The sequence below is a fragment of the Chelonia mydas genome, chromosome 18, assembly GCF_015237465.2.
Source record: "Chelonia mydas isolate rCheMyd1 chromosome 18, rCheMyd1.pri.v2, whole genome shotgun sequence".
Lineage (NCBI taxonomy): Eukaryota > Metazoa > Chordata > Testudines > Cheloniidae > Chelonia > Chelonia mydas.
The window spans coordinates 695,661-709,800 of record NC_051258.2 but is presented as its reverse complement, the minus strand read 5'-3'; the positions used below and the strand labels follow the sequence as shown (position 1 = coordinate 709,800).

The 14,140-nt window shown below is 50.0% G+C and overlaps 1 protein-coding gene across 6 annotated transcripts in view; it reads left to right on the top strand.

The window, feature by feature from the left end:
• ECE1 (endothelin converting enzyme 1) overlaps positions 1–14,140 on the top strand; it is a 110,823-nt gene that overhangs the window by 80,824 nt on the left and 15,859 nt on the right. For all 6 annotated transcript variants that reach the window (XR_005222717.1, XM_037881002.2, XM_037881001.1 and 3 more), the window contains 5 exons: positions 4,394–4,518; positions 6,954–7,100; positions 7,298–7,363; positions 8,330–8,521; positions 12,710–12,852. Coding sequence is in view for 5 of the 6 variants with exons in the window: in XM_037881002.2 (XP_037736930.1) it covers positions 4,394–4,518; positions 6,954–7,100; positions 7,298–7,363; positions 8,330–8,521; positions 12,710–12,852 (673 nt within the window). In the remaining variant the exon portion in view is untranslated. The remainder of the gene's footprint in view (positions 1–4,393; positions 4,519–6,953; positions 7,101–7,297; positions 7,364–8,329; positions 8,522–12,709; positions 12,853–14,140) is intronic.

Genomic DNA, 14,140 nt, shown 5'->3' with positions numbered 1-14,140 from the left:
GCCAGAAGGGACTATTAGATCAGCTAGTCTGACTTCCTGCATCACACAAGCCAGAGAATTCCACTCAGTTGCCCCTGTAATGAGTAATAATTTGGGTTTGACTAAAGCATCTCCCAGAATGGATCCAGTCTTGATTTGCAGATTTAAATTGGAGAATCCACCACTCCTCTTGGGAGTTGGATCTAGTGGTTAATCGCCCTTCTTGTTAAATGTGTGTGCCTTATTTCTTATTTGAATATGTCTGCATTTAATTTACAGTCATTTGTTCTTGTTCTGCCTTTCTCCGCTAGATTAAAAAGCCCTTAGTTGCTGGTGTTTTCTTCTTGTGAAGCTGTTCATACCTAGTCACTTCTTTTTGATAAGCTAAACAGATGGAGCTCCTTCCATCTCTCCCTGTAAGGCATTGTATCCAGCTTTCTAATCATTTTTGTGGTTCTGCTCTATATCCTCTCCCAATTTTTCAACATCCTTTTTAAAACGTAGACACCAGAACTGGATGCAGCATTCAATTATTGGTCTCACAAATGCTGTATAGAGAGGTAAAATTACCTCCCAGCTCTGACTCACTGCGTTGTTGATACAGCAAAGGATTCTATTAGTGCTTTTTGCCACAGCATTGCAGTAGGATCTCAAGTTCTGATGTTTGAAAAGGATGTAGAGGTCATAGTGGACAGCATCACTGCTTTGCAGGCTGCAGTCCTGTATTCAATAGGACCTGCCTGTGCGTTTTTTTTCCCCCTAGATGTCAGATTTAGGTTGACAGAGTGGTGGAGTTCTAGGGAGGGAACCGTAACAGATTGTAGAAGCTAGAAACAGCAAACATCTGTTGGGCCACGCCATCCATCCAGTCCAGAAAGACCAGTGCAAAATTGTTCCCTATAGGGTGTGTTCTAGTGCTTTGTCCATTTAATTTTAAAATCTTTCATAGTAGAGAGGTTGGATTATTCAAAGGATGTTCCCTGGTGGATTCCAATTGGTTATAAAGCTGCCCAGACTGTAGGTCCTAAATCTGAGAGAAAGTGTGTGGGTGCATGTCCCTTTGACTAGTGGATGGCTGTTCAGAGCAGACCTACCCTTTTATGGCTTCCTTTTTAAGGCCTGTCCTAAGTGTCTTGCTCTGGCCTGAAGGAGAGTTTATCATCTGTCTTTCAAGGAGCTGCTTGCAGACTTGGGGATCTTATTATGCAAATAAATGAGAGCTAACAAGAAACCTAGCCCCAGGAACACAGCACGCTTACAGTCAGTTCAGCAACGGGAGCCAGCCCATCTGCAGAACTTTCAAGGGCTTCTGGGAAAGGCCTTTTGTTTTGCTTTCCTGGTCTTGCTTCTCCAAAGGGAGAGCCCTGCCACTGCAGCGTGTGGAGACGGGACCAGGCAGCCAGAGACACAAATTAGCACCCCATTTTGGCAGGTTGGAATTGCTGAACTTCGAATGCCCTGGTGGCATCTCCAGCAGCAGATGAAACAACACAACAAAGAGCTCCCGCATGGAGCTTTTGCTCCCTCAATTGCCACTTCCCAGGCAAAGGAGCTGGCCTGGGCCTGGACCTGGGGAACGGTTCCCATGGCAATGGAGGCACTTTGTTCCCTGGGCTCTGAGAGCCTTTCCCAGATCTGGCTTTCTCCAGCTCATACAAGTGGGTTGTGTTTGGTTTTTGTAGCACACAGATGTGCAAGTGTTTGGCTACTATCTCCCTGACTTGCTTCTCAGCCCTCAGGGAGAGATCTGTCACTGTCACAGCTCTGATAACTCCCCCTGCCCCACACCTCTGTAGACCTGCCACATGCCTCCTGTTCTTCCAGCTCCAGTGGACAAAGGCCTTCTTCAGTGGGGGCCAGGCTTGTGTTAAGTGTAAGCAGGCCCCGCTGCAGCTATTGCTTAACGCACGTCGGCACATCCATGATTCACACTGTTGCCTGCTGTGCTGAGTAGCAGGGTTAGCACAGGCTGGGGAAATCCACTTTCCCATGCTCTCTTCCGCGAGGGAGAGCACGATTGGGAGTGGCTTTCACCCCTGGAGCCAGAGAACCCTTCCAAGGTGACTCCCCATTGCTCAGTCAGAGTGCACTCCTCCCACCCTCTCCAGTCAAGCAGGTTTCCATCACAGGTCACCTATTCTCCCCTCTGACGCTGATAGGAGTTCTCAGGGGGACATCACACCTGAGTTCCTCTTCAGTGCCGCTGCGTAGCTCATGGTGGATCATGCCAGAACAGCCTGCAGTGCCATGTTTAGACAGATCTGGAGCTGGGGCCCAGCGTAGAGGTAATTGGTGGAGTAGGAAGTCACCCCAATATTATTTCTGTGTAAGATATTGCCGTCTACGTTGCCTTTTCTATGGGTGAGTCCAGTGAGGGGGCCTTTTAAGAGATTTGAACTCTGGGCGTCTCCATCTCCAGTAGACAAGTGGTGACTTCAGAGTCTGGTGTCCTTCTGCCCTCCCTTCTGTCGGAGCCAGCAGGTTACCATCCAGAAGGGCCTTCTAAACTATTTCTTGCTGCTCCCTTTACAAGCAGCATCTTGCTCACTCTCTGTCATGCAAAAAGCACCTTCCAGCTGATACAGGCCTTAGCCCAGCTCCTACTGGTGTTTGCAGGGGAGGCTCACCTAGCAGACTGCTGTCTACAAACCAGGGAGTACTTGAAGTACTGCTGGGGTTGCATGTGGGATGCATGTGTGCCAAGCCCAGCCACTGAATGATGGGGACTCCCTGACTTGGTTACGTCTGCCCTATTGTCTGGCTAGCACCGTCTTCGCTGCCCCACCTCTTCCTCGTCTCTGGATGCTGAGTTCCATAAGGGAAACAATTGCACCCAGCAGTGTATGGGCTTCAGCTGTGTATGTGACTAGCTGCCTAGAAACCAAGATGAGAACAGGCTTATGGGAGCAGTTTCCCTCTCATCCTGGGTTATTGGAATAATCTCTGTTGTTTAATCTGGCTGCTCCAGTCCCTGTGACTCTCAGCAGGAGGGCCTGCTGGGGACAGCATATAGGACTGCTGGCTGCAGAGGAGGTCTGTTACTTTGGCTGGCAGTCCTTAGTATCTACCCCCGTGGTGTTTCCCCCCAGAATGATCATTATAAGGCAGTGGGGGTTTCCCACTGGGGCTAGAGCAAGGGAGTGGAGGGACTTCAAAAACGCTCAGTGTAGGCAAGGCCTATGGGAGCAATGGGGGATTGTTTCTCAAGGATCAGTCTCTGAAGCTGGAGGAGGTGGAAGATTGGGGACTCCAAATCAGAGATGACCTTTGGAAAACAGAGAGCCTTCCTGGAGAACTGTGGCCCTGCCAGCACTTGAAAGCTATAAATGGGGATATTGAGGGAGGGGGAAATACTTTCATTGATCTGGGAGAGCTCTTCAGAGAGACACAGTGTGGGGATACTACCTTTCTTCTGGGCTTAATTTGTTCAGGGCTGAGCCCCGGCAGCTGTGGGCCTGGCAGTTCATAGCCCTGGCACCTCTGCCCCGGCAGTACATAGTCCTGGCACCTCTCTGATAGGGTTGCCAGGCATCCGGTTTTTGACCAGAACACCTGGTTGAAAAGGGAACCTGGCGGCTCTGGTCGGCACTGATGACCAGGCAGTTAAAAGTCCAGTCGACTGTGCAATGGTTCGCCCAGGGCTAAGGCAGGTTCCCTGCCTGCCCTAGCTCCACACAGCTCCCGGAAGTGGCCGCCAGGTCCTTACGGCCCCTACATGCATGAGTGCCCAGGGAGGCTCCACGCGCTGCCCCCGCCCCAGTGCCAGCTCCGCAGCTCCCATTGGCCGGGAACTGTGACCAGTGGGAACTGAGAGAGTGGCGCATGTGGGCACGAGGGCAGCACGCGGAGCCTCCCTGGCTGCACATGCGCATAGGGGCTGCAGGGACCTGGTGGCCGCTTCCCGGGACCCTGCACCCTCTCCCACACCCCAACACCCTGCCCCAGCCCTGAGCCCCCTCCTGCAACCCAAGCCCCTCATCTCCAGCCCCAGATTCCACACCCCCAGCTGGAGCCCTCACCTCCCCCGCCCCCCGCACTGCAACCCCCATCCCAGTGAAAGTGAGTGAGGGTGGGGGAGAGCGAGGGATGGGGGGGGGGGAATGGATGGGGGAGCAGGGTCTTTGAGAAGGGATGGGGCAGGGGTTGGCTTTGTGTGATTAGAAAGTTGGCAACCCTAACCTCTGGGCCTGGCAGTTCAGAGCCCCAGCATCTCTGGGCTTGCTGGATCACTTATGAATGTAAAAAAATTGCTTGAGCCCCGGCTCCTCTTTCATTACTAGTTAAGCACTGCTTTTCTTACCAAGTACAGGCTGTCCCTCCTAAACAGCAGTGCTTGGGGTGACCTGGAATCATCGGCATCCCTCCTCTGGCTCAGATGGAGTCTTCCTAGCCCCCTACCTGGCTTGTCTTACAGAAAACACCACATCAAACATGTCCAGCGAGGCCGAGCGCAAGGCCCAGCGCTATTACCAGTCCTGCATGAACGAGACCAAGATCGAGGAGCTGAAGGCCAAACCACTGATGGAGCTGATCGAGCAGGTGATCCCTCTCCACTCAAAGTGCCTGAAGAGGCTGGGGGTTCCACCATTCATACACCGGTTCCCACAGCACTGATGGCTGGGACTAGCATCGCTGCAGGTTCCCAGACACTCTCTCTGCCAGAATCTCCATGTTAAGTCCCATTCTGGTTGTAAACTGCAAGACAGTCGGTTTGCATCTCTAATAATTGTGCAGTACAGGGTAAATGGCCTGGAACGGGAATGTCTGTCTTACCTCTCTGTATCATGGGCATGGACTACTCCTAGTGTCCAGATGGCCTATGTGGGCCATTCCACCCTCGGGGAGATCACCTCCTAAAGGGCTACCCTAGAGTAACCTCAGTTCAGGATATCTGCGTCTTCCATGGCTTTGGTAGATGTTACAGCAGGTAGGCTGAGCCATGCAAGGGTGCAAATGGTGAGGGAGATTTTCAAAGGCACTTAGGTGCCTATCCCGCATTGACTGGCCGTGGGAGTTAGACACCTAGCTGCCATTTGTGCCTTTGAAAATCTCACCCAGTATCTTCAGTGTTCAAGTCTGCAATGGGTCTGAAGAGGGAGACTCATCCCTACCTTTCTCCTCAGGACACTGTCCAACAGGACATGTATCCACCTAGGACATGGACTCTTCCTGGCAAAACTGAAGTGGGTGCTGTGCTGAGTGGTCTGCGGGTGGCATCGATCCATAAAGCTGGCAGGGCAGGGGAGCGAGTGTCTTTCACTAATTAGAAAGAAAAGGCTGCTCTTGCCTGCCTCGCTCTTCCTGCTCCAGCACCTCCTACAGGCCACGGGTACAAATAAAGCTCTAAACCTTGTGCATGTGGATGGGGTCCAATGCGCACTGTGCGGTAGTTCTTCCACTCTTGCTTTCAGAGCCTCCAGAAGCCAGCTGTGCAACTGAGATTGAATGAGGTCTGATCTCTCCATGAAGCTTCCATTACTGGATGGCGAATATGCAATGAAGACCAAATGGCCTAAGGCACTAAGGCAGCCCATCAAACAAATGCCAAGTTACTCTGTATTTAACCAAATACCAAAAGATTACTGCCAGTTTCCAATCAGTACACCTTAACATCCCAAACTTCCCTTCCACTAGCTCAAAGGGCACTTGCCAGTACTTTATATGCTTTGTAAAACCCCCTTTGGAAGCTTGAAAATGTTTCTCCCACTGTCTTGATCTAGCAAACTCTCTTCCAGTTAAATGTTAGTATCTGAAACCTCAGTGAGATCAGCATTGCTCTGAGACAAACGTATGTGGTGGAGCAAGCAGGAGGCAGTAAAAAATGCCCAGAATGTCACTTTTCTGTAGGAGCTACATTAAAGCAAGATCCAGCTTCTTTATTAACCTTCCACGTGACAATGTTGGCGTCTAAATTCAATAGATAATATGATTCTGAGAACATCTATGCCCAAGTGTGGATTTTCAAACGCAGCAGCACTGTTCTATCTCTGTTCCCATTAAAGTGAAAGGGAGGTCTGCCATTGATGGCCAACAAAGAGTGCTTTGGAAAATCTCACCCTGCATAACTACTGAGAGTCAAGAAAAACTTTGGACCCTGGCTACCTGATTGCAGTGCTTAAAGTGGTCTGAAAAACCCAGGGGGTCAATCATCAATATCTGCCTATCCCCTTGCCCCAAATCAACCCTGTGCTCTGCAGTCCCCAAAGCCATTCTGCCTCCTCCAGACCCACCATCAGTTCTGCCTCTACATCAGTTGTCCCCTACAGCCTCGCCTCAGCTCCCCCAGCAGCTCTTCACCCCCTTTGCCCCTTCCCAGGCTGGGTGCAGTTTGGGGGCCAGGAGCAGAGGAGCCAGTCTGTTGTTCACAGGAGGGATGGAGGTAGAAGCGGGGAGCTGCCCTGAGCTGCTGGGCTCTTTTTGCACCCCCATTCTCGTCCATGAGAACAATGTCAGCTGTTGGGGGAGCAGGGAAGAGCTCGACATGGTTCAATCAGCTGTGATTGGCTGCTCTTCCTCGGGAGGCAGGCAAGGAGGGAAGCAGTTAATCAGAGGGAGGGGTCCCCAGGCATTACTGACATTGTGCACCCCTCAGCAACCGGCTGGCTATTCAGAATTGTTTTTGCATGTCCGTGACCACAGCACTTTAAGTACTGCCTCAGTATGTCCCATCTTTGGAGAAATGTAGACTGTACCTTTGTTCATTTTTCAAGACCTGCTGCTTTGAATAGGAAGGCAGGAGCAGGAGAGGAGTCAGGCTATAGACTCCTCAAGGCAGAAAGCAGCAATCTGGCCACTAAAAATCCAGTTGACAGTCGGTGTTCGATCCATGCTCCCACGAGTTTGCCTCCTTTTTTTGCTGAGCTCTAGGTGGTGCAACCAGTCCCTTGCACCATCTCCTTCACAGGAAACAAGACCCCTCCTCTGCACATCTAGGGCCCTGTCTCACCCATTTGTCTGGGGTTCTCCTTTCCCAGCTCGGTGGCTGGAATATCACGGGCCCCTGGGACAAAGATAACTTCAACAAGACCCTGCAGGAGGTCACGGCACACTACCACACCTCACCCTTCTTCTCCATCTACGTGAGTGCTGACTCCAAGAACTCCAACAGCAACGTCATCCAGGTGAGTGCAACAGCCTCATTCCTGAGAGAGGGTCCTTTCCTCACTTTGCATGGTCTTGTTTCACTGGGGTGAAATAGTGCCCCCCTGTAGTGAGAGCCAAGTCACTTGGCTACAGGGGTTTTGCTTGTACCTTAGCCACACTCTTATCTTTCTCCATGCTGTGCACCCTGTTCACTCCTGCTCTGTTTATTTTTCAGGTAGACCAGTCAGGACTCGGGTTACCTTCCAGAGATTACTACCTGAACAAAACGGAGAACGAGAAGGTAAGCGTCCATCTCCTCTCATGTTCTTCCTTGCAGCATGGACTCAGTATAGCAGTTAAGGACTACTTAACGCCTATTCTCTGCAAGATACATCTGTTTGAGTACCAGAAAGTCTTTGTGCATATTGAAAGGGAGGACTTGTGGCACCTTAGAGACTAACCAATTTATTTGAGCATAAGCTTTCATGAGCTACAGATCACTTCATCGGATGCATTTCCACTGAATGCATCCAATGAAGTGAGCTGTAACTCACGAAAGCTTATGCTCAAATAAATTGGTTAGTCTCTAAGGTGCCACAAGTCCTCCTGTTCTTTTTGCGAATACAGACTAACACGGCTGCTACTCTGAAATTTGTGCATATTATTCACCTTCACTCTCAGCCCAGGAGCCACCATCAGTGACCCATCCTTCCCCGTGGGTGGAGGGTGGCCAGCTCCAGGGGCAAGATGGGACACGATGCTGGCATTTTAGAGGAGATGGGATTCTAACTGCTCACTATACCCCAGGCTGGCGACCTCACTGCTCAGCCATATAACTTCCCTAACTGTAGCTGCTGCTCTACCTCCATGCTCCATCCTCATGAACTAGTGGATCTTAAATTAAAAGGGAGAGGAAAATAAGCTAGCAGCTATGCATTGTGGAGGAGGCAGAAAGTAGCCCTCTGAGCCAGAAGAGTCATCTCAGCAGGAGCTGGAACTGGGGGATGGGACAGGAGTTATGCAGGGAGGGTTTATTTCTAGCCTGGTGTGGATAATAGATTAAACATAGGCAGGGAAGAGAGTCTCTCCATTGCTCAGTACCCAGCTGGCCTGTTGTCTCTGTCCTAGCAGGGCTGCTACAGGTGACTGGTTTCAGGCTGAGCCCTGGGGAATGAATTCAGGCCTTTCCCTCATTTCTCATTCCCAGCCAGGAGCAGCAACTAACAGCAGGGCCAATCACCTTATCTTCTTCCCCCCGGGCGTCTAGGTACTTACTGGGTACCTGAATTACATGGTGCAGCTGGGCATGCTCCTGGGAGGGGCAGATGAGGAGGCCACCCGGCAGCAGATGCAGCAGATCTTGGACTTTGAGACAGCACTAGCCAACATCACCATCCCTCAGGAGAAGCGTAGGGATGAGGAAGTGATCTACCACAGAGTGACAGCCGGAGAGCTCAAGGTAAAGGCCGCAGCGGCACACACGCGCTCTGGGTGAGAGGCAGAGGCAGGTCCTTGGCAGTAGTGGAGGTGGAAGGGCTTCACTGGTGAATGGGGGGGGGGAAGCTACATTAGCCTGCCCCTGGCAATGGGATACGCTTTGCCAATACCAAAGTGTTCCTCCCGTGCTGGGGCGAGAAACACTGCAGACCATGCACCGTGCAAGCCGGGAACCACACTAACAGCTTCTCCTCTGTAATGGTTCAGAAACCAACCTATAGATCATGTTCATGTGAACCCGTCTATGTCCAGAAGCAAATGTGACTGCTAGGCCCACCACCTCCTTGCCTTCCCATGCCTAGCAATGCTCTGGTGTCAGCCCATAACCCTGGATCTGAGACTTTTCAGGAACTCTGGTGTCAGCACACTGGTCTCACTGACCCAGCTCATGCCCAAGGCTGAGAAAGTTTATAAAAAAAAACCCACCTCAATTCACAAAAAAGCACTGAGCCCTTCTGGGAACCAAGCAACATGTTCTGGAAGCTCAGGTTGAACTTGGAAACCTAACCGTAGGCACCTGTGTTTGAAATGTTGGGCCAGGGTGCTGTGATCTATTGCCCAGCAGACTGCTGCTCCCGACCCCTGCTGCCCCATCAGGATCTAACTAACTGATCTCTGCTTTACTGCGTGAACAGCAAGAGTTTTCTCTCAAAGCTTCTCCATGCTAAGAGCCTGGCTAAATATATCAAACCCCCGTGACTCTGGAGAGCCTGCTGTTACCTCGCTCCTGCTCCTCTAGGCCTAAACTTCGCCTGGTAGAATTCTCTCTTTGGAGAATGAATCTGAGCTTGCTGCCTAGAGGACCAGACCTGTAGTCTCTTACCAGCACTCCACTCAAATCAGCTCTGTGTTTGAAGTCTTCAAAGTGGCAGGTTCCCTGGTGGTGAAGGGCTAGGAGACTGGCCCTATGCAGTCCCCAGTACTGGAGTGTGCTGGGGGTGGGGTAGGAGCCATAGCTGGAATGTGCTGCAGTCTGGCTATTCTGGGCTGATGAATGACTCCATCTTTGACTCTCTTGCTCTGTGTGCATATTTTTCCTCTGATCTGCAGCAGGTGACCTGGTGACATGCTGCCAGCATTGCACACTGTTTACACACAGCCTCTTGCCTTGCGCTGTTTCTGCTGTTAACCCAGCCATCTGCCACTGGTTCAGTTGAGAGGCAGCTGTTTGCACAGTTTTGCGCACATGTGTGACAAGGATCACCTGTGATAATTGGGTGCTGCTGGAGGATCACCATCTCCATGGCATCCCAAGACTAACTTCTTGGTGGCTGGTATTTTCTGGGTCCCTGAATCCTTCGCCTGAAAGCCTGATGAGACGCTGTGTATCAACACAATGAATGCACCAAGCTGGGCGTGGCACTCTTCTCCAGTAAAACTACAGGTTTCATACCTCTCCCACGCCAAGGGAGCTAGGAGCTAGGTGGGATTACTATCTAGCACTTTGCAGCCTCACAGGTCAGTGTCAGTATCCCCATTTGCAGATGTTATTTCTCTCTGCCAGCATCTGCTGGGAAGTAGTAATATACCGGCATAAGAGATTTGGTTTCAAGCTTTTGTTACTAACAGCTGGGTACATAAAAGTGAGGGTGTTGGGATTCCTCCAGCAGCCACAAGCTGCTCTGAGAGACAGTGAGGCCCAGAGAACAAGGAGACAGGAGACCTGAGTTCCATTCCCAGTGTGGTCAATGACCCATTGCATGACCTTTGTGCCTCAGCGTCGCCATCTGTACAAGTGAGATAGTAATACTGACCTTCCTTTATAAATTGTTTTGAGATCAACAGACAAAAAAGGCTACAGAGGAGTGTAGGAGCTCTGCAGCCCTCACTAACACAGTGTGACTCTGTCCCCGCCAGGGGCTCATCCACTCTAAAAGTTTGAGTCTGCTGTTAAGCTAAAAGAGATGCTTCTTTAACTCAGGTTGTAGAGGCTTAATTGCTTAGATTAAGAGGTTCCAGGTTCAATTCCTACTAATGGTGCAGCTGGGGGCATCATTACAATTGTTGTTATTCCTAGAGGAGTGGGAATAAGTTTACTCCACTTTCCACTTTGGGCACTCCATTTGCACCATTCTGGATTTATTACATCTTTTTTTTTTTTTCCTTTGAGAGGTCAAGACAGGAAATAATTCTGTCCCCTTCAACCTCTAGAAGCAGGAGTTGTCAAGGGAACTCAACTGCAAATTCTATTAACCCATTATAGATTCATAGATATTAAGGTAAGAAGGGACCATTATGATCATCTAGTCTGACCTCCTGCACAATGCAGGCCACAGAATCTCACCCATCCACTCCTGTAATAAACCACTCACCTATGTCTGAGCTATTGAAGTCCTCAAATCATGGTTTAAAGACGTCAAGGAGCAGAGAATCCTCCAGCAAGTGACCCATGCCCCATGCTACAGAGGAAGGCTAAAAACCCCCAGGGCCTCTTCCAATCTCCCCTGGAGGAAAATTCCTTCCCGACCCCAAATATGGCGATCAGCTGAACCCTGAGCATGTGGGCAAGATTCACCAGCCAGATACCCAGGAAAGAATTCTCTGTAGTAACTCAGATCCCACCCCATCTAACATCCCATCACAGGCCATTGGGCCTATTTACCATGAATAGTTAAAGATCAATTAATTGCCAACATCATGTTATCCCATCATACCATCTCCTCCATAAACTTATCAAGTTTAATCTTGAAGCCAGATAGCTCTTTTGCCCCCACTGCACTGCTTGGAAGGGCTATTCCAGAACTTCACTCCTCTGATGGTTAGAAACCTTCATCAAATTTCAAGTCTAAACTTCCCGATGACCAGTTTGTATCCATTTGTTCTTGTGTCCACATTGGTACTGAGCTTAAATAATTCCTCTCCCTCTCCGGTATTTATCCCTCTGATATATTTATAGAGAGCAATCATATCTCCCCTCAACCTTCTTTGGGTTAGGCTAAACAAGCCAAGCTCCTTGAGTCTCCTTTCATAAGACAGGTTTTCCATTCCTTGGATCATCCGAGTAGCCCTTCTCTGTACCTGTTCCAGTTTGAATTCATCCTTCTTAAACATGGGAGACCAGAACTGCACACAGTATTCCAGGTGAGGTCTCACCAGTGCCTTGTATAACAGTACTGAAACCTCCTTATCTCTGCTGGAAATACCTCGCCTGACGCATCCCAAGACCGCATTAGCTTTTTTCACAGCCATATCACATTGACGGCTCATAGTCATCCTGTGGTCAACCAATACATCAAGGTCCTTCTCCTCCTCCGTTACTTCTAATTGATGCGTCCCCAGCTTATAACTAAAATTCTTGTTATTAATCCCTAAATGCATGACCTTACACTTCTCACTATTAAATTTCATCCTATCACTATTACTCCAGTTTACAAGGTCATCCAGATCCTCCTGTATGATATCCCGGTCCTTCTCTAAATTGGCAATACCTCCCAGCTTTGTATCATCCGCAGATTTTATTAGCACACTCCCACTTTTTGTGCCGAGGTCAGTAATAAAAAGATTAAATAAGATTGGTCCCAAAACCGATCCCTGAGGAACTCCACTGGTAACCTCCCTCCAGTCTGACATTAGATTGAGTGTGACGTGTTTTCCTCACTCTTGAGGGATAATAGTTTGCATCTCTGCATAAAAAGGGAAGGCAGCTGGCTGAGCCTGGACCTGCAGGACCAATTTAAGTCATCAGTAATTTAGAACAACAGCAATCCGTTATAAAAACATCTATCTTGCATGCAGTGGCAGCGAGCTATGGTCTATTCCTCACTGAAACTGCCTACCAGTTCAGGTTCCTCTTGGAGGAGTCCTCGGACCATAGCTAAAGACCCTGGAGCAGCCTAGTCCATCTGACCCCAACTGCAAGACATGTTCTCAAAATAAGATCCATCCATGGTTGACCTGACACAGCAGCTGTTTCCTCCCTCACACGCCTGGCTTCAGACACACATCAGTGAAGCTAAAGGTAAAACACATGCTTTAATTCATGCCTTTGGAGTGAAGGTGTATTTAAAGGACACATATAGCCAGGGATCGTAGCTGCCCTGCAGACTGGCCTTGGGCTAACAGTCTGTCCAGGTAACTTAGCCCTGCCTCCTGTGCGCTGTGTCTCATTGGGTGGGCAATATATAGTTCTTTACCTCTGCCTCTCTTCCAGAACCTGGCGCCAGCTATCAATTGGATGCCTTTCCTCACCACTGTGTTCTACCCGGTGGAACTCAATGAATCCGAGCCAGTGGTGGTCTATGCCAAAGAGTACTTGGAGCAGGTCTCCAGCCTCATCCAAGCCACGGACAGATGGTGAGAGCTCTTACCTCTGAATGGCAATGCAGGTATAGGAAACATTGTGCAGGATCCAGTCCGCATACCAAGAAACACTTAGGGTACGATACTGTTATACCCTGCAAGAGATGGCAATAACCTCTCCACCAATCACATCTCTCCCACATCAGAGGGGGCTTATGGAGCAAGGTGCCACTCGGGGCATGTCTATGCATACGGCGCTGCAGCAGCCCAGCTGTACGAATACAGCTGCAGCGTGTCTGGTGAAGAGGCTGTATGCCAACAGAGAGCTCTCTCCCGCTGGCATTAAAAAAAACCCCTCCGCAAGCTGCAGAAGCTATGTCATCAGGAGAAGCTGTCCTGTAGCCTTAGGCTATGTCTACACTAGAGAGTTTACAGCGGCATAGCTACACTGCTCTAAGGTCTCCCGTGTAGCTGCTCGACGGGAGAGAGCTCTCCTAGCGACATAATTAATCCACCCCCAACGAGCGGCAGTAGCTATGTTGGCAGGAGAAGCTCTCCTGCTGACATAGCAATGTGCGCACTAATGCTATGCCGGCATAATGTATGTCTCTCGGTGGGGGTGGAATATTCATCCCCCTGAGTGACTTAAGTTTTGCTGACATAAGTGGTAGGGATAGCTCAGTGGTTTGAGCATTGGCCTGCTAAACCCAGGGTTGTGAGTTCAATCCTTGAGGGGGCCATTTAGGGATCTGGGGCAAATATTGGGGCAGGGGGTTGAACTAGATGACCTCCTGAGGTCCCTTCCAACCCTGATATTCTATGATTCTATGACACAGCCTTAAGTATCATGCCATACCCTAGCCACTCCCTCAGGGATGCTGGGTTTATCCACACTAGAAATGCTACAGTGACACAGCTACACCGCTGTAGTGCTTCAGTGTAGACACTACCTACAGCAACAGCAGGGGTTCTCACAGTGACATGAGTAATTCACCTCTCCCGTTGACCTAGCACTGTTTACACCAGGATTTGGGTCGGCTTAACTATGTCGCTCATGGGTGTGGATTTTTCACATAGCTGAGTCGACCTAACTTTGTAGTGTAGACCAGGCCTTGGCCAGCCAGAGGTGGCCTTGGAACCCAGGAGTCCAAGTGCAGCCGTTCACAGTGCTACCAATGCTTCTGTGCTGTTTGCATCAGGAGGCCGTGTTTGGGGGAGGGGGACCGGAAAAGTTTTGGGACACTGTAAGTCAGAGCAGAATCCCTCCCTTAAGGCACCAGATACTGTGCCAGGGCACCGAGTGCTCCCACCCTCTTTCTTTTGCTGTAGTAGAAAGAGAGCC